Source organism: Dasypus novemcinctus, chromosome 10 (assembly GCF_030445035.2).
Source record: "Dasypus novemcinctus isolate mDasNov1 chromosome 10, mDasNov1.1.hap2, whole genome shotgun sequence".
Taxonomy (NCBI): domain Eukaryota; kingdom Metazoa; phylum Chordata; class Mammalia; order Cingulata; family Dasypodidae; genus Dasypus; species Dasypus novemcinctus.
The window spans coordinates 1,788,753-1,815,901 of NC_080682.1; the positions used below are offsets into that span (position 1 = coordinate 1,788,753).

A 27,149-nucleotide genomic window follows, 5' to 3' on the forward strand; every position below is an offset into this window, starting at 1 on the left:
AGGCTCCGGCCCGTTGACGGAGCCCGGCGCCCCGTGCTGGCGGGCCCAGGTCTCCCATGCCTGCTCAGCCAGCCGGGGTCGCTCTCGGGGCCCGCCTCCCGGCCCCCCACCTGGCACAGGTAACCCCCCTCGTGCCAAGGCCTCTCCTGCTGGGAACCGCCCAGAGCCGGGAGGAAGGCCGCTCTGTTCTTCGAGGAGCCTGCGGCTAAGCGGCCCCCGCCCATCTCGAGGCCCTGAGACCAGCAAGGAGCAGCCTGGCTTACACCGCCTGGGGTCCCCCGCCACGCGGCTTCTCCCAGTCCCAGAGGGATGCTCCAAGTCACATCCCGGGGCTCGGAGCGGGGCCCCTTGGAGCTCAACGTGGAATACACCCGGCCCGCCACGGACCTGCCGTCGCCAGCGTGGCGGCGAATGCGCGTGGCTGTGTCCCGATAAAACTTTATTTATAAGAACAGGCGGTGGGCCAGGGGTGGCCGACAGCTACCGCAGCTTGTCGGCCCCTGTCTAGGAAACGGCGAAAGTCGGGGAAAGCTGACGGGAAGCTTGGCAGTGGACGCTGCCGGTGGCCACACCAAACCCACTGACCCATTTCGCCTCACAAAACCACTCTCCAGAGGCTGTGGTGTGGCAGGAAGGGTGAGTCCCGCCTCAAGCTTCTCCTCGAAATACCTGCCCCTGAATGGAAGAGCCTGTGGGGCCACAAAGAGCGACAGGGCACAGGCAGACGTGAAACCCAGGAGGCTGGAAACCCTCAGGACAAGTGACCTTGTTTCTCCAACAAGTCAACGACGAGACTGGAACGAGGGAAGGTGCTTCCTGAGAACAGGGGCTTCAGAGGGGCCGGCGGGCTCGAGGGGCCGTCTCTGAAAACCACTCGTGAGACCCTCAGGAAACCTGACCGTCCCCAGACTCCCGATGCTGCTGAAGAAGTAGTGATGCTTTCCAGGCGCGGCAACGGTGCGGTGGGTTTTTTGAAGAGTCCACGTCGCTCAGAGATGCACGATGAAACACCAGGACGTGCGAAGCCCCGGGGCGAGAGGGGGCGGGGGCAGGGGTGGAAGGGGGCGGGTGCTGGGAGGGACGCACTGACCGCTCCACGGGCGGCCGCGTGGGAGCCTCCCAGGACAGGGTGCCGAGGAATCAGCCTTGCGACGGCAGCGCGCGGTTGTCCCGGGCAGGCCCCCGGGTGGGCGGGGAAGCTGTGAGGCAGGCGGGGCCGCGGGTGCGGACGCGCGGGGGGCCCGGGGCGGGGAGGGCCGCTGCAGCCTGGCCCGGGGACCCTCGCAGGCTCCGCGGCGCCTTGGTGGCCACGGGCGCTAGCCGGGTCCTCGGCAGCCTTGGCAGCCCGGGGCCACCCTGGGAGCGCTGCTCCGGCCCCACCCGAGGGCCGCGATGCCGGGGGCCTAAAGGGCAGCAGCGGGAGCCTGAGACTGTGCCTGCACCTTCGGCTTACCCAGAGCAGCCACGACGGGCCACGGACACGCTGGAACCCCAGCGCTCCAAAGGGGCGTGTGGACCCACACTTGGGGCCGCTGGCGCGTGCGGCTCTAGACACAGCAAGAGTGAGCCAGGCGGGCTGGGGCCTGCGTCGCGAGCCACGGGGCCTGCGCCCGCCCGAGACCACGAGGCCCACGTGGCCACATGCTCCTAGCGTGTGGGGCTTGTGGCCGGTCCCAGGGAAGGGGTACTGACCAGCCGGGGGCCTGGCGGCCACCTGCTGGCCCCTCTCCCGGGTCCCCTTGGCCTGGCTCGGTGTCAGCCCCTGGCCTGAGGACAGATCTGCCGCCCCAGGCCCTCTGCAGCCCACGGCGCCAGGACCCCCCATCCCGCGTTGGCCCCCGTGGACACCTGGGCTGGCGCCTTCCCCATCCTGGCCTCACGGAGGCGCCCTGCTGCCCGGCTGAGTGACCGGGGCAGGCCCTCGGGCCCCCAGCCCCTGGCCCGCCCCTTACGGCCCAGCCTGCCAGAGGGACCGGTGAGGCTGCTGTCACCTGAGCTGGCCTGTGTGCACCCCAGCGTCCGCTCACAGGGACACCCATGTCCCCTCGGCCAAGCAGTGGCCGTTTTACCCAAGCATCGTGTGGGGTCCCCCGAGACCTTAGGGGCCCCGTGCAGCACTCACCCCATGGTGGCCCCCAGGTCAGCAGAGTCCCCGGGCCCCGTGCACCGCAGGGGCGCCTGCCCTGATTGGTCCTTTGGGAGCAACATCCACTACAAATGACCTGGCCTCAGGGCAACATGTAGCCAGGCATGGAGGGAAAGACAGATGGAGAGATGGGTGGGTAGGGGGGAGAGGGAAGGAGGGAGGGAGAGAGGGAAGAATGGAGGGATGGGTGGATGGAGGGAGGCATGGATGTACGGGTGGATGATGGACAGAGGGTGGACGATAGGCAGATGGAGGGAGGCATGGATACAGAGCTGTCTCTATTCAAGCATCCATCAAGAAAGAGAGATAGTTGGTCGACTGACAGGACAGAGGCTAAAGACGGACACACGGATACACAGGCAGACACACAGCCGCAAGGCCGTGCAGATGGATGGTCACTGTGGGAAGAGCCATGGATGGGGCCACCCACTCCTCGGAGTCCTCAGAGGAGGGGGGTTACCCACCCGAGGCCTGCAGAACGCAGGTGGGCTGCAGGTGCACGTGTGAGGAGATGAGGTCGGACCCGTGGGTGCCCCTGCTGACACCGGGGTGCACAGACAGACCAACAGGCAGAGCCTTGAAGGGAGAACGGGGCTTAGCGCTCGGGGGCCACAGAGCTCGGCCTCTGGGCAGTGCCCGCCTGGACCCGCTTCCGGGGAGACGAGCGAGCTTGGGGGAGATTCTCGGCGGGGGTGGCCCCCCCCCCGCCCCATCCCGTGCAGCTCTGCGGCATCCGGGCTTCAGGCGGGCAGCTTACGAGGACCAGAGCAGGGCCAGCCTCTGGCCGCAGCAGCCAGCAGGAGCCGAAGACGGGGTCGGCGTGGACAGCCCCTGGCCTGCAGCAGAGACCCCCCCTCCCCCAGCCCGGGACCATCCTGCAAGGTCAACCACCACACCATGGAGCCAAGAGTGCCTGCAACTGCAAGCAGGAGGATTGCATCCAGCATCCACGTGGAATCTAAGCCCCTCTTGATGTAGATGTGGAGTGGACACAACCAATCCAAGGTCCACAGGATGGAGGAATAGAGTATGGATTGGAGTGTACTTACTGATATTCTATTCATGAACTATTGTGATTAGTAATCAAAGAAAACGTGGCATTGGTGTGGAGAAAGTGGCCATGGTGGCTGCTGGGGGTAGGGAATGGGAGGAAGAGATGAGATGTGGGGGCGTTTTCGGGGGTTGGAGTTGTCCTGGGTGGTGCTGCGGGGACAGTTACTGGACACTGTATGTCCTGCCATGGCCCACTGGATGGAACATGGGAGAGTGTGGGCTATGGTATGGACCATTGACCATGAGGTGCAGCGGTGCTCAGAGATGTATTCGCCAAATGCAGTGAATGTCTCATGATGATGGAGGAGATTGTTGCTATGGGGGGAGGAGTGGGGTGAGGAGGATGGGGGGCATATGGGGACCTCATATTTTTTGAATGTAATATTAAAAAAATGAATAAAGACAAAAAAAAATAAACTGAACATTCAAGAATTTTAAAAAAAGACTGTTTACTCTAATTTAGGAGAAACACCGTCTTTACTTAGTTGTCCCTTTCAAGAAGGTGGAATAGGTCTCCTATTTTTTCATATTATCTTTCAACTGCCCATTAAAGAATTAAATAATTTAAAAAAAAAGGCGGGGGGCGGTGCCAGGCCTGTGCCCACCCTCCCGGGGCTGGCCTGGTCCCTCTGTGGCCCTGGACGTGGGGAGGCCGCCCCCTGCCTCGTCAGCCAAGACACCGCCGCACTCCCGCCTCTTGCTAACGCTGTGTGGGCTCCCCTTTCCCTGTGGGTGCCCGGTGGGCAGTGGCGGGCAGGCCCAGCAGAGGGTCTGCCAGGGACGGGGGCTGAGGGAGGGGCTGTGTGAGGCGGGGGATGCCCCTCCGCTCCGTCTGGACTGCCCACCGCCCCCTGGACCCTGCACCCCCTCCACCCCTCCCTGCCTCCCTCCACGACCCCATCAACGGCAAATACCCCCTTGGCCTTTGAGCCTGGACAGGACCCTCCCTGGGGACTCACCCTGGCCCCGGGCCTCTCCTGAGAGTCAGTCACCCTGGGCCCCGGGTCCGGCCCTCGACTGGACATCGGGGAGGGGGCAGGAGCCGCAGGGAGGCAGTGGGAGGCTGGGGGCGCCCCTGACGTGGGGGCGGTGGGCAGCAAGCCCTGGACTCCGCGGCGGCTGGGCCGGGGGCCCGGGCGCAGGAGGGGAGGGGGCCCGGGGCGGGAGACCCCCGGCCAGCTCCCAGCACCTGTGCGTGGCCAGCTGGCCTGCGGGGCACCCAGGGGGTGGGCGGCGGGGGCTGGAGGCAAGATGGGGCCCCTTCCAGGCTGGTGCAAGCTGCGAGAGGCCACTGCGGGCCACGCCGGGGGCAGCCAGGGGGCACAGGGAGCCGGCCACAGACGGGGGACCCGGCGCACGGGCCCTGCTTCCAGCTGCAGTTCCCTTGGAAGAGAGTGTGCAGGTGTGTGCAGGTGTGTGCAGGTGTGTGCAGGTGGGCGTGCTCCACACGCAGCAGACCCCCTCCACCAGTGACCTAAAGCCCGCCCAGCTCCTGGCCATCGCTCGGGACCCCCAGCAGCTGCTCTTGGCCTGCCCCAGCCCCCCGCCCGCCTTTGCCCCGCAGTCGCCCCCCGGCCCGGCCCTGGGTTCCCCACCTGCCCCCCCCACCCCCCCTCACCAGGTGCCACGTGAAGGCGCCTCGCTTCCTTCTCCTGCAGGGTCGACCCCCGCCCTGCCCCTCGGGGCCCTGAGCGCCTCGTCCCTGCCTCGTGGTGGCTGCGCGGTCCCCCTTGGGCGCCTGACGCCAAGAGCTGGAGGGAGCCTGGGGTGGGGGCAAGGAGCCGGGAAGGGGAGACTGAGGCCGCAGTTGAGCCGCGGGGGCTGACTGGGGGGGGGCGGCGGGGGCCCAGCCCAGAGGCTTCTGTGCAGACCCCCAGGGAGACTTTCACCCAGAAAGGGCGTCCCCGCGCGGCCACTGTGTAGACGGGCGTTTCCAGCACGCGGGGGTCCGGGCAGACCCCTCTGGGAGCGGGAGGGTCGGGGCTGCGGCTGCGCGGAGGGGGCGCGGCTGGAGGCCTGCGGACGAATGGACTGACGGACGGGAGGGGGCGCCCGAGCGCCTGCCGGCGGCGCCGGGCATGATCAGGCAGGGAGCGGCCAGCAGGGGGCGCCCGGGCCCCGGGCAGGTCAGTGCGGCCGGGGTGCGGGCCAGGGGCGAGGCCAGCGCTCCCGGGCCGCGGGCGCCGGACAGACCCCGGTGTGGCCGCCCTCCCCCCGCCAGGCCGGCGCTGCCCGTGCCCGCGGGCCCCCGAGTCGGGCACGGAGGCTCCTGGGGGGAGACCGAGGAGGGGGCCCCGGGACAGGCAGCCTGGAGGGGCCGTCCACCCTCAGGACGCCCCGCGGCCCAGCCCGCCCTGCCCCGCGCAGGCTCAGCACAGCCCCCGCCTGAGAGGGGTCCTCACGTGCCTGCCGGAAGCCGGGGCTGGGGGGCGCAGAGCTGATTCCAGGCCTGACGCCGTCTGGGGTGGGGGCCACGAGGGAGGTGTGCAGGCTGGCAGCGAGGGTCACACGGGGGCTAGTGGACAGGCCCTGGACGCGAGGAGCAGAGAGAAGGCGCAGGGCAGGATGGGGCTGGGGCAGGGGCAGGGGTAGGAGAGGGGTAGGGGCTAGGGCTGGGGCAGGAGTAGGGGCAGAGCAGGGGCTGGACGGGGGCAGGGGTAGGGGCAGGGCTGGGCAGGGTCCCCGCATAGCCGGGCCGTGTGGCCAGCAGAGGGGACGGAGGGCCGGGCCCTCTGTGGGAAATGCCGCCCTCGCCCCTCGGGGCAGCCGAGCCCGCCCCTCATCTCCCTGAGGCCCTGCACCCCTCTTCCCCCACAGGAGCCCTGGGCGGGGGGCTAGCGCCCCTCTCACACGGGGGCTTCTGGGGAGCCAGGTCCACCCCCCGGACACCCAGCAATGGCCGAGGGTGGGAGGGCTTCTCCCCGCGAGCGCGAGGCTGGGCGCATGGGCCAGGGCCGGAGCACAGGGGCGGGGGTCTGCACTCCCGGAGGCGGCTCGCCCCCCACCCCCCCGGCCTGAGACCCTGCCCCGCGCCTCTGACAAGCCCGGCATTCAGGCTGGGCCAGCCGGGGGCGGAGGGCGGCCACGGGGAGCGGCGCGGTGGAGGGGCGGGGCGTTGCGCAGCCCTGGGCCCCATGTGGCGGCCGGCCCCCTGTCCAGGACGCACGTCTGCCACGAGCAGGACGCCTGAACCCTGCCCCCCGGCCCGCAGGGGGGTGCCCTGCTTTGATTGCCCCCCCCCAGACCGAGGAGCCCCCCGGCCCCTCGCCGTCAACCCCCGCCGCTCCCCGCCCGCCCCCGCCGCGCCTCGCGCGCCAGGAGCGTGGGGTTTGCTTTGGCCCCCCGCCAGCCCCTGGAATGTGCGTGTCGGCCGGACAGCGGCTGCTCCCGGCCGGGCCCACAATGGCCGGACTGTCTCCGCACGCTGGGCGGGAGGGCGCAGCCCGCCCGGCGCCGCGGATGAATGGGGCACAGAGACCCCGAACAAGGGCGAACGGGGCCCACACCGGCCCAGACACCGGTGAATGGGGCGCCGGCCGTCCAAGGACGCAGTGGAACTTGGAAAGGGCCGCCGGGGGGCCTGGCCCAGGACATGGGCCTACGTGAGCCTGTCCACGCCGGGGCGGCCTGGCTCCGGGGACTGGGGCGCACGCGGAGAGCCGACAGGGGCCGAGCGGCGCCCAGAGAGCCGGGACGGGGCCCCCCAGCTGCCTGGACGCTGGGGAGCAGGGCGCTCCTGGGGGGACGGTCCAAGGACCTTCTCCTGGGCCGTTCGGGGAAGGGGACACTCAGGGAACGGGGCGAGGGGGCCGCGGGGTCCTGGTGCCGGGCCTTCGTGGGCAGAGGGTCCAGGCTACGGGCAGAGGAGGGGGGCGCGGGCCGCACACGTGTTCGCTGGACGCTCACGGCACCCAGCCCGACACGGGCCGGCGGGCAGACCCTGAGGCGCTCGGTGTCCGCGGCGGCCGCCCGCAGACAACGCGCAAATGCACACGTCCCCGGAAACCCAGACGAGGGCCACCAGGCACACGACGGGCCGGGGCGCGGCCCCTCCGCTAGGAGCCCCCGGGTCAGCCCCATCCTGGAACCCAGCCCCGCGCGGTGCCAGGGCCACGGCGCACAGACAAGCGGTGCTGCCCCCCGCGCAGGCTGAGGGGCCGCGTCGCCGGCGGATTCCAGCGGGTGGAGAGTCACCCGCGTGAGCGCGGGGGCCTTGGCTGGCCTGGGGGCCGTGCCCGTTCTCCAAGGAGGGGGGACGGGCTCTGGAGCCCCAAGAAGAGGGTGCAGCTGATGGGGGGGGCGTCGGCAGCGCAGAGATGGGCCCAGGCCACGGGGGGCACCCCACGTTCTTCGCGGGCACAGGTCCCTGCCCTGGCCAGCCCCCACGGGCGGCGGCCCAGCTTGTGATGAATGACCCACAGGGACGGGTCACGTCGGGCGTGGGGGGCGCCCCAAACACAGGAACGAGGCGCCCGGGCCTGGCCAGCCCGGGGGAGGCTCTCGACGAGACCTCAGGGGCCCCCCGGGGACAGGGGCTGAGGCCCCCCAAGAACCGAGAGTCCCCAGGCCCGGGCGCGCCCCCCGATGCCGGGCACGGATGACGGGGTGGGAGACCCCAGACTCAGCGCAGGGTGAAGGCTGCTTTCCTCCAGAGCCCCTCACCGCAGGGGTGCCCTGGACAAGGAGGGACCCCAGCTAGGGGGTGGGGCCCAGGAGCGGAGACCCCGGCAGCGGGCGCAGGCCCCCCAAGCTGTGCTCAAGTGGGTGCCGGCTGCCCCGGGGCCCCTGCTGCCTGAGGAACGGGACCCCGGGGTCTGCAGGGCCGGCTCTCGACAGATGGGGGCTCAGAAAACGGGGTGCGTGGACCGAGGTTTTGAGGTCAATGGGGCTTAAACCGCCAAGTTTTCCAGAGGAGGGGCTTCGCCACCCCGGGAGCCCGGCGAGGCAGACACAGCCGCTTCTCACCCAGGAACGGGTGCCCTGGGTGCCGGGTCACTGGGGCAGCCTCCCCGGGTGCTGAGGTGATGGGGGGAAGCCCCCCAAATACCCAGGTGATGGGGGGCAGCCTCCCCAGATGCTAAGTGATGGGGGAATCCCCCCCCAAGTACCCAGGTGACGGGGGACAGCCTCCCCAAAGACTGGGTGACGGGGGCAGGCCCAACAGGGCACAGGCAGCCCGCACGAGGGTGAATGGGGCACACGGTGAGGCAGTGGGGACTCGGCGCGCCCCGTCTCCGGCCGCTGAGGGGAACCCGCTGCCCGGGCCAGCAGGGAAGGGCGCACAGGCCGCACTTCCCACGCACGCGGGCGGCCCCAGCCCGCCAGCCGGCGCCTTCCCTGCGTTCCAAGCCCCAGCGCTCCCCCCGGCGGCCCCGAGGAAGCGCCCCCGTCCCGGCGGCCGCGGGGTCTCGCGCGGCTGCCGCGCCAAGCCCCTCTCGGGGGCCGCGGGGCCGGCCCGGGGGCCGCCAGCTCTGTTTGGTTTGCTCCTTCCTGCCAGAACCTCAGGCTCCCGTCGCGCCAGGCAGGCGCCCGCGCCGGGCACAAAGCCCCTCAGTCAGGGCCGGCCGCCCACGGCGCACGTAGCTCCCAGCCCCCTCCGGGGAGCTCCACGCCGCGGCCCCCAGGCGCGGCCCCCGCCGGCCCCCGGCCCCTTCAGTTGCCCCCCCGAGGGAGCCTGGACGGCTGCTGACCCCTCTGCCTTTAGCCGGCCCTCGGCAGTGCCCAAAGGGACGTGCCCACCGGCGCGGGCCGGGACCCCTCTGCGGTGGCCCCGGGCGCCGCCCGCTCACACAGGCACGTGCCACCTGCCGTCGCCCCAGGGCGCTCTTGGGGATCCCGCGGCGGCTGTGGCAGGCCAGGCCTTCCTGGTAACCATTAACCAGCGGCGCCTCCGGCTGCGCAGATAAGGGGTGCAGCGACGCCCGGGAGGGCCTGGCTCAGCTTGCACAGCAGGAGGCGCCGAGGCCTGAGCCGGGCTTCTCCCCAGGCTCTCGGGCCACGGGACCACGCAGGCTCCCTGGGCGACGCAGGCCTCGGGGGATTGGGTCGGCCCCCCAAGAGCTCATCCGGGCGCGGGGAGCGCGATGGCAAGGGGGGACCCCGGGGCCGGACGCAGCGTCCTGCAGCCCGCGTGCTCGGCCCCGCGCCTGCTCCAGGGCTGCCCGGCCCGTGACTCAGGCCTCCCCTGGCCCACCCTTCCCGGCAGAGCCCAGGCTGGCCCGAGAACCTCGGCTTCCACCCAGAGGCCAGCCCGATGGGCCGGCCGCCCCCCTGGCAAGGCGCTGGGAGGGCTGGGCCGTGCCCGCCCTGAGGGACCCGGAGCTGGGCCTGGCCCGCAAGCCGGCCCCTGGCCCGGGGAGGGACCGTCCCCCCGGGGAGTTCCCCGCTCCCGAGGGCCAGCAGTTCCGGCTCCGAGGTGGGGCTCCCCGCGGCCCTGCCCCCCCGGCTGAGGCTAGAGGCCGCGCACAGCCGGCTCCAGCCACGGGATCCGGGCCGGCCCTGGGGGCCCCGTGTCCCAGGGAGGCTCTAGCCAGGCTGGCCAGGACACGCTCCTGTCAGGTGAGGCCGCTCCGCCCTGGGGGGCTGTTGCCCCCTGTACCCAGGGAAACCTCACTCTTCCGGAAGACTGCAAGGGCCCTGGGATACTTGCTTCCATGGCAGCCCGAAAAATCCCAGTTAGACTTAAGGAAGGACTTCCCGGAAGGTGTTAAATCCAAGCCCGGGGTCAGCCCAGCCCTGGACCGAAGGGGACGTGCAGAGGGAGCCCCCTTGCCGTGGGGGGCTGGAATTCTAGACGGGCAGAGACGCGGGGTAGAGGCCGGCACAGAACTGCAGGGGTGACCTGGACGGGGTGGGGCTCCCACGGGCTTGGAGGGAGCAGGACTGAGAGGGGGGACGTTCTAGGAGGGGACAGCAGAGCCGAGCATGGCGGCTCGAGCCCGGGCCACGAGGGGGGCTGCCCGGCCGGGGAGGGCAGAGCCCAGACCCCAGAGAAGTCAGGAGGGAGACCCCGAGGAGCACCTGGGGAAGACGCCTTCACACCCGGGGAGGGGTCCTCCAGCAGGGCCGCAGGAGGTGAACAACCCAGGTCAGACCGCAGGAGGGACTTCCCGCCTTTCGAGGAGTGGGAGGGCTCTGCCCAGAGGGTCCCTCCAGGAGGCAGCCCTAGGCGAGGGGGGACTACTGGGGTCTGGGAGGACCGGAGTGTGCGGGCCGCCCGCCGGGGCTGGGGACGCCTGCCCGGGGCCCGGGGCCTGGGGGCCGGACACTGCAGCATGGCTCCATGGGCATGGACGGCGCCACCTGGTGGCCGCCTGGCCTGACCTCCGGGCCAGCCCGGCCGGCCTGCGGGACCCTGCGTCCCCCCAGACTCCCCGCGCCCCAGGGCTGGAGGCGGGACCCCCGGGGCAGCCCCCGCAGGCCTGCGGGGACTGCCCGGCCCCTCTGCGCCCCCAGTCCCGTGGCTCTTGGACTCGCCGCCACCGATCCCCAGACCTGGGGGCCCGGGCGAGGGGCGCACACGCGGGGCACGTCCCAGAGGCCAAACCACGGGCCCCGCACATGCAGGGCCCACTCCGACTCGGGGGGCGGTGGGGTCTCCAGCGGAACAGGCGGTTCCACGGCAGTCCCGGGGGCCCTGGGCCGGCCGCGGGGGGCGCCGCGGGGAGCAGGGGGCTGGGAGTGCCCGGGGAGAGGATGGGCAGCGAGGCCCGCGCCCTGCCCTTGGGGGCCTCCCCGCTCAGCTGACCGCGCCGGCGCAGAAGGCAAACGTGGGCCCTTGGCCACGGCCCCGGGGTCTCACGAGCGTGTGTCCGGCGCCCCTGGCTTTGTGTCTCGAGCCTGGGGCGGCCCCGGGCACCCCAGTCACCAGGGCCTCGGCTCCCATCTGAAAGTGGGGGGCAAGGGGCGCGGAGCCCGCCGAGAGCTCGACCGCGCCGGGGCCGGGGAGGCAGGACCGGGGACCCTTCTGTGGGCGCCGCCTCCTCCCCTGGGCTCCGGGGGGACCGTCGGGGCTGGGGCTGGGTGGGGGTCGTCTCTGGAATCTTCCGCCGTGCCCTTTGGCTGTTCCCCAGGCTTGGGGGCAGGGTCCCTGGCGGGTGACCGGTCATCCCTGGAGGGGGAGGCCTGGCCTGGCCCCCACGGCCAGGCGGGGCGAGGAGAGGCCCGGGCAGGCCTGGATCCCGGCTGACCGGTGCTCCCGGCCGAAGGAGGGTGGCCAGGAAGAGTGGCCCTGGGGCCACAGAGGGCGCTGGGGGGAGGCCTGGCCAGGTGTACACCCTCCCCAGGCCCCGGGCAGGAAGGGGCAGGGGGCAGGCGGGCCGGCGTCCCCCTGCTTCCCACGGGCCAGCCGGGCGGCAGGCAAGCCCGGGCGGCTGAGTCAGCGGGCGAGGAATGTCCCGGGCCCGCCCGGCCCCACCTGCCCCCACCTGCCCCCGCCTCGCCCTGGTCCCCGGGCGCTGCTGGCCCCGCGCCCGCGCCAGGAAAGCACCTTCAGCCCAGGCTTGTCGCAGCGGCCCACTCCCACCCCGCCCCCAGCTCCCCCCCCCACAGTGACCCCGGCAGCCCCCCGCCCGAGCTCCCCAACCGCCCCTGGACCCGGAGCTCGGGTCCCCCGTGAACACCGGTGGGCCCCGAGGGGGTGGGAGCGGGCACGAGGGGGGGATCCCCGAGAATGCCCCCCAGGCAGGGACCGTCCACCTGCACCGAACGGGGGCCAGCTGGGGGGCTTCCTGGAGGAGGAGGCCCACTGCCAGCCCCCCGAGAGTGCCGATGGCATGAGGGCGGGCGAGGGCCGGCGAGGACGGGCCCGCTGGCCGGGGCTAGGGCTGGGGGAGGCTGCGGGAGCCGAGCCTGGGCTCTGGCCAGGGCCTGGCACCTCCCTCCCGCTGGCTTCCGCTCAGAGCCCTGCCACCGGCCACTGCGGCCGCCTCCTCTCCGGGCAGTCCCAGCGCGGGCTGTAGCTGGGCAGACGGGGCGCCCGGCAGGGGGCCCTGGGGGCCATCCCCGTGGGTGACCCCAGCCCCCCGGCCAGCTCCCCCAGACCAGCAGGGTGGGAAGATGATGCGCCCACCAGAACACCCCGGCACCCCGACCCCGCCTGGCTCCACGGCTGTGCCCGGGCCCGTTCCAGGCCTTGTCGCTGGGAGCCCCTGTGAGTCCCGGGACCCCTCGGGGGGGTGACCTGGCCGGGCAGGGTGGGCTGTCCGCGGAGGCATCTCTGCCCATGTCTGCGCGGCCCCCCCCAGGGCCCCACTGGGCATTCGTGGTCGTCGCCGCGGCTGCCGGCGCCCTCGTTGCGTCCTGTCTGCTCTGTGTCATCTGCTGCCGCCGCCGCCGCAGGAAGAAGCCGAGAGACCAGGAGGCCGTGGGCCTGGGCAGCGCCAGGGGTGTCACCGTGGCCCACCCGGTATGGAGCGGGCGCTGGCACCTGCCCAGCGCCCCGCCCTGCGCATGGCCAGTCCCAGCTGGCCGTCTCATCGGCTCCAGGGTGCCTCACCCACTCACGCTGGCCAGCCTCGGGGGAGCGGTCAGGGACCACGCTCAGCCCGCGGTGGGTCAGCGGGCAGGGGAGGGGGAGGCAGCGTGGAGGGAACCTGGGGCAGGTGGTTGGGACCGGAGTCTGAGGGCCAGCACCGAAGTCGGCCACAGGCCACGGGGAGCCACGGCAGGTTCTTGAGGGCAGCAGTGGTGCAAGCAGAGCCACGTTTGGGGCGGGTTCCCCCATTCTGGCTGGTTTCATGAAGCCGAGGGCGTGAGCCCGGGCTGGCGGGGGAGCCTCTACCGGACAGGGGCAGGGTCTCAGCAGGCCCCTGACCCTGTGCCCCCCCGCCCCAGGTGCAGCCAGATGTGGACAGCCTGGAGCCCGGCCCGGGGGGCGCGCGGCCCTGGGGGCGCCTGCAGCTCTCGCTGGAGTACCACCCCGGCAGCCAGGAGGTGAGGGCGCCCCGGGCCCAGCTGGGCTGCCGCGGGCGGGCGGCGCGGGGGTGCGGGCGGCGCCGAGGGCGTCTCCGCTGAGACCCGGCCGTCCCCCAGCTCAGGGTGGGCCTGAGGCAGGCGGCCGGCCTGCGTGCACCGGGCCCCGGGGCCACGGCCGACCCCTACGCCCGCGCGTCAGCGTGTCCACGCAGGCCGGCCGCGCACACGAGAGCAGGGTGCACCGCGGCACGCTCAACCCCGTCTTCGAGGAGACCTGCTGCTTCCAGGTGGGCTCGGCGGCGGGGGCAGCGGGGGTCCCGGCTCCCGCCCCCGGGCCCCCCGGCTCACGCCCCGGCCCCGCAGATCCCGCCGGCCGCGCTGGCCAGCGCCACACTGCTGGTGCAGCTCCGGGCCTTCCGGCGCTGCTCGGCGCACGAGCCCCTGGGCGAGCTGCGCCTGCCGCTGGGCGCCGTGGACCTGCGCCACGTCCTGGAGCTCTGGCACGAGCTGGGCCCGCCCGGCCCCGCCGAGGTGAGGCGCCCGCCCCGCGCCCCGTGGTGCCCCCGGCACCGCGCGCCCCCCGCGCCCCGGCTGAGCCCGTCACCCTGCGCCCGCAGCCGGGGGGGCCCGGGGAGCTGTGCTTCTCGCTGCGGTACGTGCCCAGCTCGGGACGGCTGACTGTGGTGGTGCTAGAGGCCCGCGGCCTGGACCCAGGGCTGGCAGGTGAGCCCTGCGCGGCCCCTGGGACGGGCAGGGGCCCGGAGCCCGCGCGCGGCCCTCAGACCCCGGCCCCCCCCGGCTCCGGCCCCTGCCCAGAGCCCTACGTGAAGGCCCAGCTGCTGCTGAACCAGAGGAAGTGGCAGAGGAGGAGGACACGGGCGAGCAGGGGCGCGGCCGCCCCGTACTTCAACGAGCCCCTGGCCTTCCGCGTGCCCGTCGGGCAGCTCCAGGTGGGCGGCGGGCACGGGCGGGCGGGCCGCGGGCCCGGGCGCCGCTGAAGGCCGTTCCTCTCCCCGCTCAGGGCGTGGACCTGGTGCTGGCGGTCTGGCGCGCGCGGCCCGCAGCTCCGGGCCGAGCCGGTGGGGAAGGTGCTGCTGGGCGCCCGGGCCTCCGGTCAGCCGCTGCAGCACTGGGCGGACATGCTGGCCCACCCCCGGCGCCCCAGCGCCCAGTGGCACCGCCTGCAGCCCGCCAGCGAGGTGGACAAGGCCCTGGGACCGCGGCCCCCCCCTGCGCCTGCCCTTGCCCCGCTCCTGAGTGCTCCCGTGCCTCGGTTTCCCCCAGCTGAGCTGCGGGCGCCTGGTGCCCGCCCCAATAAACGCCTCGCCCTGACCATACGTCTCCACGCGTGTCCTACCTGATCCCTGGGATGGCCCGGAGGTGGGGGGAGGCCCACCCACGGGCAGGGGAGAGGGACTCCCTTCAGGCCTGAGCCAGGCCCCAGGCCTCTATCTCCTGCCACACCCCAGGCTGGGGCCACAAAGCCCCCAGGCCCCCCTCAGGGCCTGAGGCGGGGGCCACTGCGTCCACGGGGCCCGGAGAGGCAGGGACGGCTGGGGGGAGGGGGCGCAGGGGCGACGGGCAGGCGTGCGGGGGCGGGGGGCACAGCTCGGGCAGGCCGGGCCGCGGCGCCGCGCGGGCAGCAGGGGGCAGCAGAGGCCTTCGGAAGCCGCGCCCGGCAGGGCCCCCTGGCTGGGCCTCCCGCTGCCGCGGGGGCCAGGACGGCTCTGGCGTTCCCAAAGCAGCTCCCTGGGCGCCCCACGCCCGAGAAGCCGGAGGCCGCCAAGGCGGGGCCCGCACCCACCGCGCAGAGGGTGCCAAGTCACGCAGGGCCCGGGGCGGGGGGGCGCAGGCCGGGCCTGCCGGGACAGCCACGCGGCCCCCCCACCCCCAGGGTCAGGGAGCGGCTCTGGCGCTCCTGCTAGGAGGACGTGCCGCGAGCTGCCCAGGCGAGGGGCCAGCGCAGGGCGCTCCGAGCACTGTGGGCACGGCGGGGGCGCCCGGGCCCTGCCCGCGCAGCAAAGTGCGTTTGAGAAGGGGGCGCTGGCTTTCAGCGCTCGGGACCCCCATCCGGGCCCTCGCTGGGCGGCATGGACGGGGCAGGGCTGGAGAGGGGCTGAGGGGCTCGTGCTCAGGACAGGCCCGGCCTGGGCCCGCTCCGGCGTCCGCGTGCTCCCCAGCTCCCCAGGGACCGTCCCCCAGGCAGGCGCCTCGAGGATCTGGGCCAGCCAGGCCACGTGCTCACTGTCCTCAAGCTCCTTAAGGCTCCTCGAACTCGTCACCGAGCCCTAAATAGCTCCCGGCCCGCCCCGCCGCCCCCCGCAAGGCTCCTTGGACGGGGCGGCCGGCCAGCGGCCTGGCAGGTGGGGAGCCGCGCCCGGCCCCCTCCGTCCCCATTGGTCTGGGAGGGCTCCATGCCCTTTCCGAGCAGGGGCCCGGCCGGGGGGAGCCCATTTATACCCCTCCCCGCGGGCCCACCGGCCCAACTCGCCGCCCGACCTTGCTCCCAGCACCCAGCGCAGGCTCTTGGTGAGGCCCTGCCTGGCCGGGACGCGGGCGCGATGCGGGCACGCGGCGTGCGGCGCGCAGGCGGCGGGACTTCCCGGGCGGGGGGCTTGGGGACCCCGGGGTCCGCTGTCGGCAGCCACCTCGGGGGGCTTCCACGCGGTGCGGGGAGCAGGGAGGAGGCCAGCTGGGCTGGGCGGGGGTCCCTGGGAGCCCTGGGGGGTCTGGCTGCCCCCTCTGAGAACCCCAGAAGGTTTTGAGGGTCGAGGGGCCCCAGGAGCTGAGCCCCCAAGCTGAACTGGGGAGCAATTTTCTTGCCCTTGGGACCGTAACCAAAGAAGTGGGGTTAAAAATAACTGCACCGCGCGGGCGGCCACCTGCGCCGGCCCCCGGCCCCCCTCCCCGGGGACAGCTGCAGCTCCTCCAGGCCCCGCGCCCGCATTTGGGGAACACTTTCTCCTCCTCACCCCCCACCCTGGGAAATTCCAAGACAAGTTCTCCCTCTAAGGCGGTGGTGCCGGGGGCGGGGGTTGGGCTGCACCCCGCCACCCCTCGCGCCTGGGGGGCCGTGGGCCTGACCCCTCCTGCCTCTCTCTCCTCACAGGCTCTGAGCTCGAGATCTCAAGATGGGGGAGTAAGTGGGGCCCCCGGTCCGGGCCCTGCCCCCTCCCCCGGGGGGGTGTCTCTGCAGCCTCCTCAGCGGCCGCCCCTGACCACCCGCCCCCTCCCCCAGCCCTGTCCGCCCCCCTCCGCCCCCCACCAGCCCTGGCCCTGATCTTTCTCTTCTCTCTCCCCCCACCTCCTCCCCCCACCCCACCCCCGGACAGTGACGAGGTGAGTAGCTGCTTGGGGGAGGGGTGTGAAAGGTGCAGGGGCCGGGACCCCCACTCAACCCAGGTCGGAGCTGCAAGGCCCGAGGCCCGGGGAAGACGCCTCAGCCCCCCAGCCTTAGCCATGCCCCGCCGAGGTGAAAGTGCCCCGGCCCCCCACCCCAGAACCCTGACGGCACAGAGGAAGCAGCTGCCCGGCGCTTCCCGGGGGGGGAAGTGGGCGCTGCGGCCAGGTTCCCGGGAGGGAATCGCTTCTTCTTTCAGACAGCAGCCCCCCCCCCCGCCCCGGCCCTTCAAGGATCCCCCCCCCCCGCCCCAGCCACTTCCCCCTCCCGGAGTGCCTCCTAGACAGGGCGGCACCCGCACTGCCTGGGCGAGGGCGTCCAGGCCCCATGGCCGTGTGCCCCCCAAAACCGTGTGCCCCCTGGCCGTGTGCCCCCCAAAACCATGTGCTGCCATGACTGTGTGCCCCCGAAAACCGTGTGCCCCCATGGCCGTGTGCCCCCCAAAACTGTGTGCCCCCATGGCCATGTGCCCCCCAAAACCGTGTGCACCATGGCTGTGTGCCCCCCAAAACCATGTGCCGCCATGACTGTGTGCCCCCCAAAACCGTGTGCCCGCGTGGCCCCCGTGCCCCCCCGCAGAAGCGCAACAGAGCCATCACGGCCAGGAGGCAGCACCTCAAGGTAAGAGCGGGCGCGGGGGCGGCGGGGCCTGGGGTGGGGTCTCGCCTGTGTGGCCCCTCACCGCCCGCCGTGGCCCCGCAGAGCGTGATGCTGCAGATTGCGGCCACGGAGCTGGAGAAGGAGGAGGGCCGCCGCGAGTCAGAGAAGCAGAACTACCTGGCCGAGCACTGCCCCCCGCTGCACGTCCCGGGCTCCATGTCGGAAGTGCAGGTACCCCAGCCCCCAGCCTGGGCCAGCGAGGACCTGCAGGGTGCTCCAGAGCCGCCGCCCTGCCCGCTGCCTCAGTTTCCCCACTTGGCCAGGGGCAGAGCCCAAGCAGGGGTGGTCAGAGGCTGGAGGTCAGGGCTCGGTATCAGAACCAGACCCCCCCTGCCCCACCCAGGAGCTCTGCAAGCAGCTGCACGCCAAGATCGACACGGCGGAGGAGGAAAAGTACGACATGGAGATGAAGGTCCAGAAGAGCACCAAGGAGGTGAGGCCGCAGCCGGGGCCTGGGGGTGGGGGCCACGGGGCCAGGGGACACGGGGGCCTGGGGCGGGGACAGGAGGCCAGGGGACACGCGGGTCTGGGGACACGGGGGGTCTGGGGAGGGGGCCAGGGGGCCAGGGGACACGGGGGCCTGGGGATGGGGACAGGGGGGACAGGGGACACGGGGGCCTGGGGCAGGGGACAGGGGGACAGGGGGACAGGGGACACGGGGGCCTGGGGCAGGGGACAGGGGGACAGGGGACCCAGGGGGCCTGGGACAGGGACGCAGGGGCCTGGGAACGGGGGACATGGCGCCCTGAGGGCATAGGGGGCCTGGGAACAGGCGATAAGGAGGCCAGGGGACACGGGGGCCTGGGATGGGGGGCGAGAGGGCCTGGGAAAGGCGGACGTGGAGCCCTGGGGGCACAGGGGGCCTGGGAACGGGCGATAAGGAGGCCAGGGGACACGGGGGCCTGGGCGCAGACTCGAGGCTGAGCCCCGCGCCCGCCGCCCGCCGCAGCTGGAGGACATGAACCAGAAGCTGTTCGACCTGCGCGGCAAGTTCAAGCGGCCCCCGCTGCGGCGCGTGCGCATGTCGGCCGACGCCATGCTCAAAGGCGCTGCTGGGCTCCAAGCACAAGGTGTGCATGGATCTGCGCGCCAACCTGAAGCAGGTCAAGAAGGAGGACACGGAGAAGGTGCGCCGCGCGGCCGGGGGCGGGGGCGGGCGGCCGCCCGAGCCCCCCTGACCCCCGCCCCGCCCCCAGGAGCGGGACCTGCGCGACGTGGGCGACTGGAGGAAGAACATCGAGGAGAAGTCCGGCATGGAAGGCCGGAAGAAGATGTTCGAGTCGGAGGCCTAGGCGGCGGGGCGCAGCCGCCCCCCGGGCCCCCCGGGAGGGGCCGCCCTGGAGCCGGGGTGGGGGGGCCTCGTGTCGGCGCCAATAAAGGAAGTGACCCCCTGACCGTGTGCTCCTGCGCCCCCGGGGTCCCCTCCACCAGGTCCTCCCAGGTGCCTCAGACCAGGGCCCGCCCGTGGGGACAGCCCCGAGCAGGGGGCACCCCGACACGGGTGTGGGCAGCTGTGGGGGTTGCAGGGAAAGGCCCCTGGTGGAAGCCCCCGACCCCAGGGGCTCCCCGGGCGAGGTGGGGGCTCGTCCTGGAGAGGGGCGGGCGCCGTGGCCCTGTGGCCTCCCCAGGGGCTCCCCGGGCGAGGTGGGGGGCTCGTCCTGGAGAGGGGTGGGCGCCGTGGCCCTGTGGCCTCCCCAGGGGAGCCCCTTTGTCCCTTTGCGCCGTCACCCCAAGGGGCCGCGCGTCCGGGATCCCGCTCGGTGGGCGCAAACCCTCAGGGGCCCCCGTCAGGGGCAGGGTGGGCCGCACGCGCGCCCCCCACGCTGCCGTGCGGCAGCCCCCACGCTGCCCGGGGCTTCCCGCCTCCGGGGCCAGGTTGGATGCCCCCGGCTGCGGCCCCATGTCACCCCCCCCAACACACAGGCTCATTCCATCTCCCCTGTCGCCTTCCAGAAGGTTCTGCTCAGTTTGCTGCTCAGCTATTTGGATTAAACAACCATTTGGCAAGGGCCAAACTGCGAGCAAATGTGGGTTTCCAGGCTGAGAAGAAAATCAGAGGCTACAGTTTATGAGAACATTGTGGCATTTGCAGGAAAAAAACTACCAATTTCTAGTTTAGCTGCAGAAGAAAAACTAAGAGATGATTTTAAATCAATTGGAGAAAAACAAAATTCATTGAACAATGTAAAGGAGGGCAGGACTTCCTGTGCCCCCAGGCCCTGGCTCCCCGGTGTCCCCGTGTGTGCCCCAGGATGAGACTAGGAGTTGGGGGGCAAGGAGCTCAGGGCCGGCTCGCGGATCCTCCCAACACACCGAGGGGGGCAGTGCCGGCCCAGCCACAGTGCGGCAAACGGGGCCCGGGGCGCCCGGAGCCCCCCACAAGCAGGCACAGGGGGCGGCCCCCCCTCCAGGCCGGGGTGCCTCCAAAAGGTTTGTGTCCCCCGAGCCGGGCCACCCACACGGGCCCCGCGGCCAGCTCCTTCCGCTCGGCCCAAGGTCTGGCGCGTCACGCCTGTCAGAGCTGTCCCCAACAGGCTGGACAAGGCCGCGGCTGCAAGGCCGCGGCCGCCAGCCCCTTTGAGGTGGATGATGCACGGGCGCCCGGCTCAGATCTTCTGAGGGACACCGGGGGGGGGGCCGTGATGGACGGGGCTGTCAGCCGGGCCCCCCACCCTCGTCCTCCGGAGGCTGACGCGATTGATCTGCCGGGGTCCGGACACCGGAAGGCCGCAGCTCAGCCTTGGGCCGCCGAGGGGCGGACGTCAGCGGGTGCCCGGCACGACCTCGCAGGGTCCCTGCCCCCGCCGCCGCGGGCCAGCCTGGACGCCGCCAGGCCCCTGCCTGCCCCCTCCCCAGGCCCGCTCCCCGGTGTCCGCTCCAGGCTGGAGGGGCATGGGGGCTGCGGCGGGGGTGGGGGCGCCCTGGGCCGTGTCGACGGGGCAAGGCGCAGCTCCGCGTTGTGGGGTCCAGAAGCAGAGCCCGGGACGAGGACCCGGGGTGGGTTACGGTGGGGGGGTGGTCTCAGAGGAAGACGAGCAGAGGGGGAGGGAGCTCCAAGGGGCTGGGGAATGTTCTAGAGTAAGTGGCAGCCATGCGCATCTGAGAGTGAGCACTGCAAGCCGGGACTGTGAGGCGCGGCCGGGCAGGGAGGAGAGCGGTGGTGCGGATGGCCAGGGGCGCGGGGGAGCGCGGGCGGCAGGGGGTCCGGACAGGAGGGGCGAGGGCGTCCTTGGGGGCAAGGGACCAGCGCTGCCTGCAGTGGACAGCAGGCTGGACGTGGGGACATGAGGGCCGAGGGCCGTTCCCTGCGGAGCCCCCGGGGCCCTGGGGAGCAGTGTGGTGGGGGCTTGGCCGGCCATGCCTGAGGCTGGGGGCCGGGACGCCTCTGCGGCCTTGGGTGGGGGTGGGGGGAGCGGGTGGGCCGGGGTGCAGGGGCTAGGGGTGGGAGGAGGCGAGGAAGGCGTTGGAGTCAAGGTTCTGGCCGCTGGGAGACGTGCAGTGTGCAAGGGTGCGTGTGCCTGTGCGTGTGCAAAGACGTGCGGCACACGCCCCCGCACCCCGGCCGCAGCCTCTGACATCGGCCTCGGCTGCGGGAGGACATGGCCGAGCCCAGGCCTGGGCGTCTCGTTACGTCCCGGGGTAAATACAGCCCCAAAGGGACAGGCGAGGCCTCGGGCAGCGGCCGCACCGCGTGGCTCGTGCCCGCGGTTGTGTGAGGGACAGTCTCCGGGGTTAGGAGATGCACCAGGCAGCCCCGGGCACGGAGGGCACGGGTGACGTCACTTAGGTCACGCAGGGGGCGAGAGTGAGGCAGAAGTGACGGATGACTGAAGGATGGACGGGCGGCTAGAGAGGGAGGTAGAGAGAGATGATGGACGGGGTGAAGAGATGGCTGATAGAGAAGAAGGAGGGAGGGAGGAGAGAGGGACAGAGGAAGAGATGACAGTAGATACAGACGTAGATGGTTGATAGAGTAAAAAGAAAGCGAAAGAGAGAAAGAGGAGAGATGGACGGATGGGTGGGGGATGAAGCCCACGCGGACTTCACAGCCAACCAGGAAACGGCCAGCGATGCTGATCTCATCCGGGTAAAGGATGCTCAGAAGTTCTTGTTTCTCTTCTTGTTTCTCAAAAAAATACTTATTAAAGGAGTTAAGAACAATACAAACATGGGTGTGGGGGGTGGGAGGAAGATATGGGATGTGGGGGCGTTTTTGGGACTTGGAGTCGTCCTGGGTGGTGCTGGGGGACAGTTACTGGACATCGTGTGTCCTCCCGTGGCCCACTGGGTGGACTGGGGGAGAGTGTGGGCTATGGTGTGGACCACTGACCATGAGGTGCAGCGGTGCTCAGAGATGTATTCACCAAGTGCAGTGAATGTCTCATGATGATGGAGGAGGTTGTTGCTATGGGGGGAGGAGTGGGGTGAGGGGGGTGGGGATATATGGGGACCTCATATTTTTTGAATGTAACATTAAAAAAATAAAGACAAAAAAAGGATATATTATATCATTTAAAAAAAAAAAGAACAACACAAATAGATAAGGCCAAACACAGGAGAACTTGGAGTCAGGCAGGAGGCGGGGGTGCAGGCCAGAGGGCCCCACAGCGGCACGAGGCGGAGGGGACAGCGGAGGGCGGGGGTCCCTGCGCTCGAAGGCAAGAGGTTCCACAGGAGGCCCCTCTGGGGGGGCTGGGGGGGCAGAGGGGATCTGTGGGGCTGCGGGAGTGGGGGGAGCCCGTGTGCCTCAACTCTCTGTGCCCCCTCCCCTGCCAAGGGACAGCCAGAAGCGGGTCACTGGCGACGGGGGCATGAGGAGCGGGGGGCACAGCGCCCCACAAGTGCCCCGGGGGTCCCTGGGGCTGCTGGAGGCACCCCCTCCCCAGGAGCCTGGGAAGCCCCTCTCCCCTCTGGCTTGAACTCAGCCTGCGCAGCCCGGCTCCCGCCCTGTCCTCGGGACCCCTCCCCACCCTGGGGGACATGGAGCCGACCCCAGCGACTGAGAGACAGCACGTCCATCCACTGCCGGCTGCGGCCCCCCTCCAGTCCCCCCTCCCATGCACACTTGTGCACGGCCACACGCTTGCACACTCATACTCACGCATGGCCATACGCTTGCACACTCACAGCCACACGCGCGTTCCCCACTCACACACGTGTGCACATGCGCTCACATACCATCTCACGTGGTCACACGCGTGCGTGTGCACACACGCTCACTGGCATGCTGACACACACTTGCACACTCACGTGCACACACGCGGGTGCACACACATTCACAGCCACGCTGACACACACACACTGTCACACGCACACTCACTTCTCCTCACGGCTCTGGAGCCTGTCGTCCAGAGCTGGCTGCTGCGGTGCGGCCTCCGCTCCACCCTGGCGGGATGCTGGCCTCAGTTTACCCAGTGTGAAATGGCCCTGGGACGAGAGCACCCGCCTCGCACTCGGCTCCTCGGCACGGACGCCTGCCAGGCCGGCCCCTCCCCACCTCCAGTCCCACTCGCCGCGCCCTGGCCGGCCTGGCCTCCAGCCCTCTGGGGTCACCTCTACCTGGCAGAGCCGGCCCCTGGTGGCCACCCTACGCGGCCTCCTCAGTCCCGCGGTCCCGTCAGCTCCAAACAACTGACCGGGAAGCTTCTTCCCGGGCTCCTCCTCCAGCTTCGGTGAGCCCCCTCCTCCAGGAAGCCTTCCAAGACTCCCTGGCCAGCCCACCCTGGCACCCAGCACCCTGGCTCTGGACTCCCCGCTGTCTTGCTTTCCCTCAGTCGACGCCCCGTCTTCCCCCCGCCCTGGCAAACTCCACGAGGTCAGGGCCGGGCCTCGAGGGTCATCTAGCAGGGCTGCACACCGTGGGGTCCGTGCAGAGCGCCCCAGAGCCCTGCCTCTGCGTGGTCCGCCTCCTGGGAGACCCCCCCATCCCCACCACCCCCCTCCTAATCACCCACCCAAGCCTTGCTCCCTGCGGGTCCCGCCTTCGTCCTGGGGGTCCGAGCTGGAGGAGCCCCTTGGACAGCTGAGCAGGAGGAGGAGCGGCCGGCGCCGCATGCACGAGGAGGTGCCGCGGCCCCACAGCCAAGCCGCGCAGCGGGACAAGGGGGCAGCTCTGTGCCGGGGACCCGCCCCCCGGGACGCCGCCACCCCCCTCCCTGAGCCTCGCCAAGCGCAGCTCGCGTCCACGCCAACCGCCCGCGCCCGGATTTCCCATGAGCACCTGCAGCCGCCACATCCGGGTCCAGAATCACACCCGCCCGCCGCAGGCGCTCGTCCTTCCTTCCTGCGCATCCTGCTCCACTGCCCCTTCCCCCGCCGCCCGCCGCTCTCTGTGGGGGACAGCCAGCTGCCCTCAGAGCCCCCCACCCCCACGCTCGCCCTGCCGACAGCCGGGACCTGGAGACTGAGCCCTGGAGCGCCCGCCTGGCCCCAGAGCCTCCGCTGACCTGACGCGTCCGTTCCCCTCACCTGCCAGCTGGATGCAGGGGCCCGGGCCAGCTCTGGGGCCTGGCATCCCAGGACCCCCGGAGCAGGGCCTCCTCCCCAGGCCCCCACTGGATTCCCTGAGAGGGAGATTAGACTCTCCCAGCACTACTTCTCTGAGCAGAGGGGATGCTTGTTACGCAGTGCTCTTCCCTGACTCATGCGGCCGTGAAGCTGGGCTCTTTCTCGCCAGCCCACAGCCGTGACCACCCTGTCAGCTTGTCTCCTAACAGCCTTGCACCTTAGGGTCCCCCCAATCTGCAGACCCTCTGATAGCTTCCCAAATGACAAGTCCAATCAAACCACCGTTGGCACGGCTCCCGCGCCACCCATGGCCCCGCCCCTCTCTGGCTGCACTCGCGCCACCTGCCTGGCCCTCCCGGGGGCCGCCGCAGGGGCGAGACCCCTCAGGCCAGCTCCCGCCCCAGCCAGCCCGCTGTGGCTCTTGCCCTGTGCACGGTGAGGCCGCCGCAGGCCAGACGTGCCTGTCCTCTCTGGCTTGGCCCGCTGAGGAGCCCCCGCCCGCGTTCTTGAGGCCCCCTCCGCACTCGCCGTCCCAGCCTCACACCACCGCCCTGTCGCCAAAGCGTGTGGCCCCAACGCTGCCACGCTGGGCGGCCCGCCCGGCCCAGACGCTGAGCCCACCGGGCCCCAGGCCGTCCCAGCCGAGCTCCTGGCCCCGCCCAGGTCCAGCTCCCACTGACCCTCCGCCGTGACACCCCCCGGGCGGCTCTGAGCGGGACCCACGGGGCCCCGGCCCCGCCTGGTGACTCCGGAAACGACCCCTTCCCCCGACGAGCAGGGCCGCCCGCCTCCCCGGAGCCCCTCGGAGCTGCCCTCCACTTCCGGCCCACGCCCACCGGGCAGCACCCGGACCACCGCCCTTCCCCGCCCGCGCCCTCGGCCCCTCCGCTGCCCGGCTCGGCTGCTGGACCCTGGGCCCAGGACCCCTCCCGTCGACACCCGCAGGGGTCAGCCCCGGGGACCCTCCAGCTCCTCCCAGTCCCCGGGGGCCCAGACCCTTGACTGTCCTGCACAAAGTCCCACGGACCAGGCAGCCTGAAACGCGGGGAGCCCTGCGGCCCCCCAAGCCCTCGGGGAGGGTCCTTCCTGCACCCAACGTCTTCCTGTGGCCGAGCCCCCCGAGGTGGCTCCCCCCGGCCGTCCCCCCTGCTCCCTCCTCCCCACTCTCCCCACGACTCCCCCTGCCCCTGGCTCAGCCCCTCTTGGTGCCACCCCGTCCCGCGGCGGAGCCTGGCGCCCCGTGGCACGCCTGTGCCTTGAGCCGTCCCCTCGCTGGACCCAGCCAGGGGCGGGGCGGCGACAGAGGCGGTGCTGTCCTAGCCGTGGCCGGCCAGCCAGCGGGGGCTCCGGGCCACTCCTCCTTACCTCCACATGCTCGCGCCAGGCGCCCAAACATGGTGGCACCGCCCGCCTGTGGGATTGAGGGTGGGGGGGGCATGGGGAGGAGGGCGAGGGACCCCCGCCAAGAAGGGGCGCAGAGCAGCAGCCCGTGGAGGGGGCGGGCCCGGGGGTCATGTGCTCGCTTTTCCACAGCGTGAGGGAGTCGAGCCCCTGGACCTCAGGGGCGGGGGACACGGAGATGGGGGGGCTGGAACCGGGAGCAGGGGCCGAGCACGCGGATGCGGCGGTCACGGAAGGCGCAGGGTGGGGGAGCGGCGGCCCCCAAGCAAGGGGCCTCCCTCCCGCGCCCCTGCCCTCCGCGGTGGGCAAGCAGGGATGTCTGCTGAGCGCCAGGCGGTCCGAGGCAGTCCCGGGGTCCTGTCCCCGCAGCACCCCGCAGGGCCCCCCAGACCCCCCCTGGGCGCCAGGGCGTGGGCCGCTCCTCTTCCGGCCTGGCCGTCGGCATGCAGGGGCCACCTGCTGGACACACGGGGGCGGAGGGGCCAGGCTTGGCCTCCGGGCCTGGGGGGCGGGGCGGCGGGGAGGTGCCCAGGGCCGGGAGCAGGTGGGCAGCACCGCGGGGGGCTTGAAAGGGGGGCGGGGCCGGGGCAGGACCACGCGGCCAGGCCTCGGTCCCTGGACCCGACCCGCAGGCTGAGGGGTGCCACGCTCTGCTGCAGCCGCTTTTGAAATTCTTACTAAGTTTTTTTTGTTCCCATTTTTTTAATGAATCTTCGAATACATCGGTGATAGAGAGTATAGACGGGCTTGCCATTTGGCCCGCTCCCACACCTCCCCCACTTTCCCGTACTAGCCAATCTTTCATCCGTGTGGCACATTCACTGCACCTGATACACACGTTCCAGAGCATTGCCGCTGCGCACGGGTTACAGCTGACACTGTTTAGCTGACACTCTCGTCCACCCGACTCTCTAGCTAGGCCGTTTACAAAATGTCATTGTATCTATCATTGTAATGTCACTCAGGAGGATTCCCAAGTCCCCAAAATACCCCCCAATACACCCGTTTTCCCCTCCCCGGAACATCCCTGGGTCACTGCCTCGACAGCAAGGGTATTTCTTCCATTGCTAGAATCACAATAAATCTACAGTAAAATAATGTAAGGTTACTTTAGTCCATAGCTCATTTCCCAATTCCGAGGACTCTGGGAAGGTGATGCCCACCCCGCTCATTGAGGGGGGCTCGGATACCCCACGTCTGGCAGTGGGGCTCTCTTGCTTCCGGTTGTTAGTCATTCTTGATTCCTTGGCTTGCTGTTGGCCCATCGTCGCCTCCGTGGTGGCTGTCCTGGGTGAGTCCCCTTACTGAGTTTCGAACAAGGGGCCCACGTTCTCCCGGAGCCCTGAGCCCCACGAGTTGGGGAGGCGGTTGATGGGAAGGGGGCGAGGTGTGGGGTCCCCCAGCGCCCCCAGCCCTCCTAAGTCCCCTTCCCAGCAACGGCCCCAAGCCCCCTGCTGAGATGTTGGGGTGGGATGACCCAGCGCTGGCCTGGAGAGGGGTCCCAGGCCTGATGAGCCTGGCAGCGGCCGGGGGTCTGGAGGGGGCGGCGGGCTGGGTGGGGGGCCGTCCAAGGCCTCAGCTGGAACCTGAGCGCCCCCCACGGCTGCGACTGGGGGTGCAGGGGCCTGGAGGGGGGCGGGAAGGGGTCAGGGGTGCACAGAGGAGGCCCCTGCACTGCTGCCTCAGCTGTGCGTGTGGCCCGAGCTCCGCCAGCCGACGGGCTGAAGGGCTCACGCTGGCAGAACGTTCCAGAGGGGCGGGGAGGCCTGCCGAGTCCCTCGGGCCGGTACCCGGGAGGGTTTGAAGAGCTGTTAGGAGATGCGGCGCGGCCACGGCGCTGCTGAGCGGGGAGCGGCTGGAAGGGGGACTTTCACAGGTGAACGTGTGTCACCACCACACAGACGCGAAGAACAAAAAGCCCCAAACCGGACGGCACCAAGGGAGCCTCAGATGTGACCTGTGGGTCCAGGAAACCACGGAAATGGGGCGATGGTGGCTCATCTTGAAACACAGGAGCCACGGGGGCCACGTGGCAATCCTGGGAAAACTCGGGGGGTATTTGGGGAT

General features: G+C 71.2%; 2 protein-coding genes across 2 annotated transcripts; both read left to right on the top strand.

Annotated features, from left to right (window-relative positions):
* The first annotated feature begins 11,278 nt into the window (after positions 1 to 11,278).
* On the top strand, positions 11,279 to 14,649 carry SYT8 (synaptotagmin 8). The gene is given in 10 exon segments (XM_058304933.2): positions 11,279 to 12,350; positions 12,445 to 12,605; positions 13,034 to 13,132; positions 13,232 to 13,303; positions 13,306 to 13,401; positions 13,478 to 13,645; positions 13,732 to 13,837; positions 13,931 to 14,064; positions 14,136 to 14,162; positions 14,164 to 14,649. Coding segments are annotated over 10 exon segments (1,269 nt in total). The 5' UTR covers positions 11,279 to 12,256; the 3' UTR covers positions 14,476 to 14,649.
* A 2,224-nt stretch (positions 14,650 to 16,873) lies between these two features.
* Positions 16,874 to 18,561, top strand: TNNI2 (troponin I2, fast skeletal type). Its single transcript, XM_058304934.2, is given in 6 exon segments — positions 16,874 to 17,135; positions 17,217 to 17,345; positions 17,518 to 17,607; positions 18,124 to 18,216; positions 18,218 to 18,301; positions 18,371 to 18,561. Coding segments are annotated over 6 exon segments (600 nt in total). The 5' UTR covers positions 16,874 to 17,027; the 3' UTR covers positions 18,467 to 18,561.
* Positions 18,562 to 27,149: the final 8,588 nt, after the last annotated feature.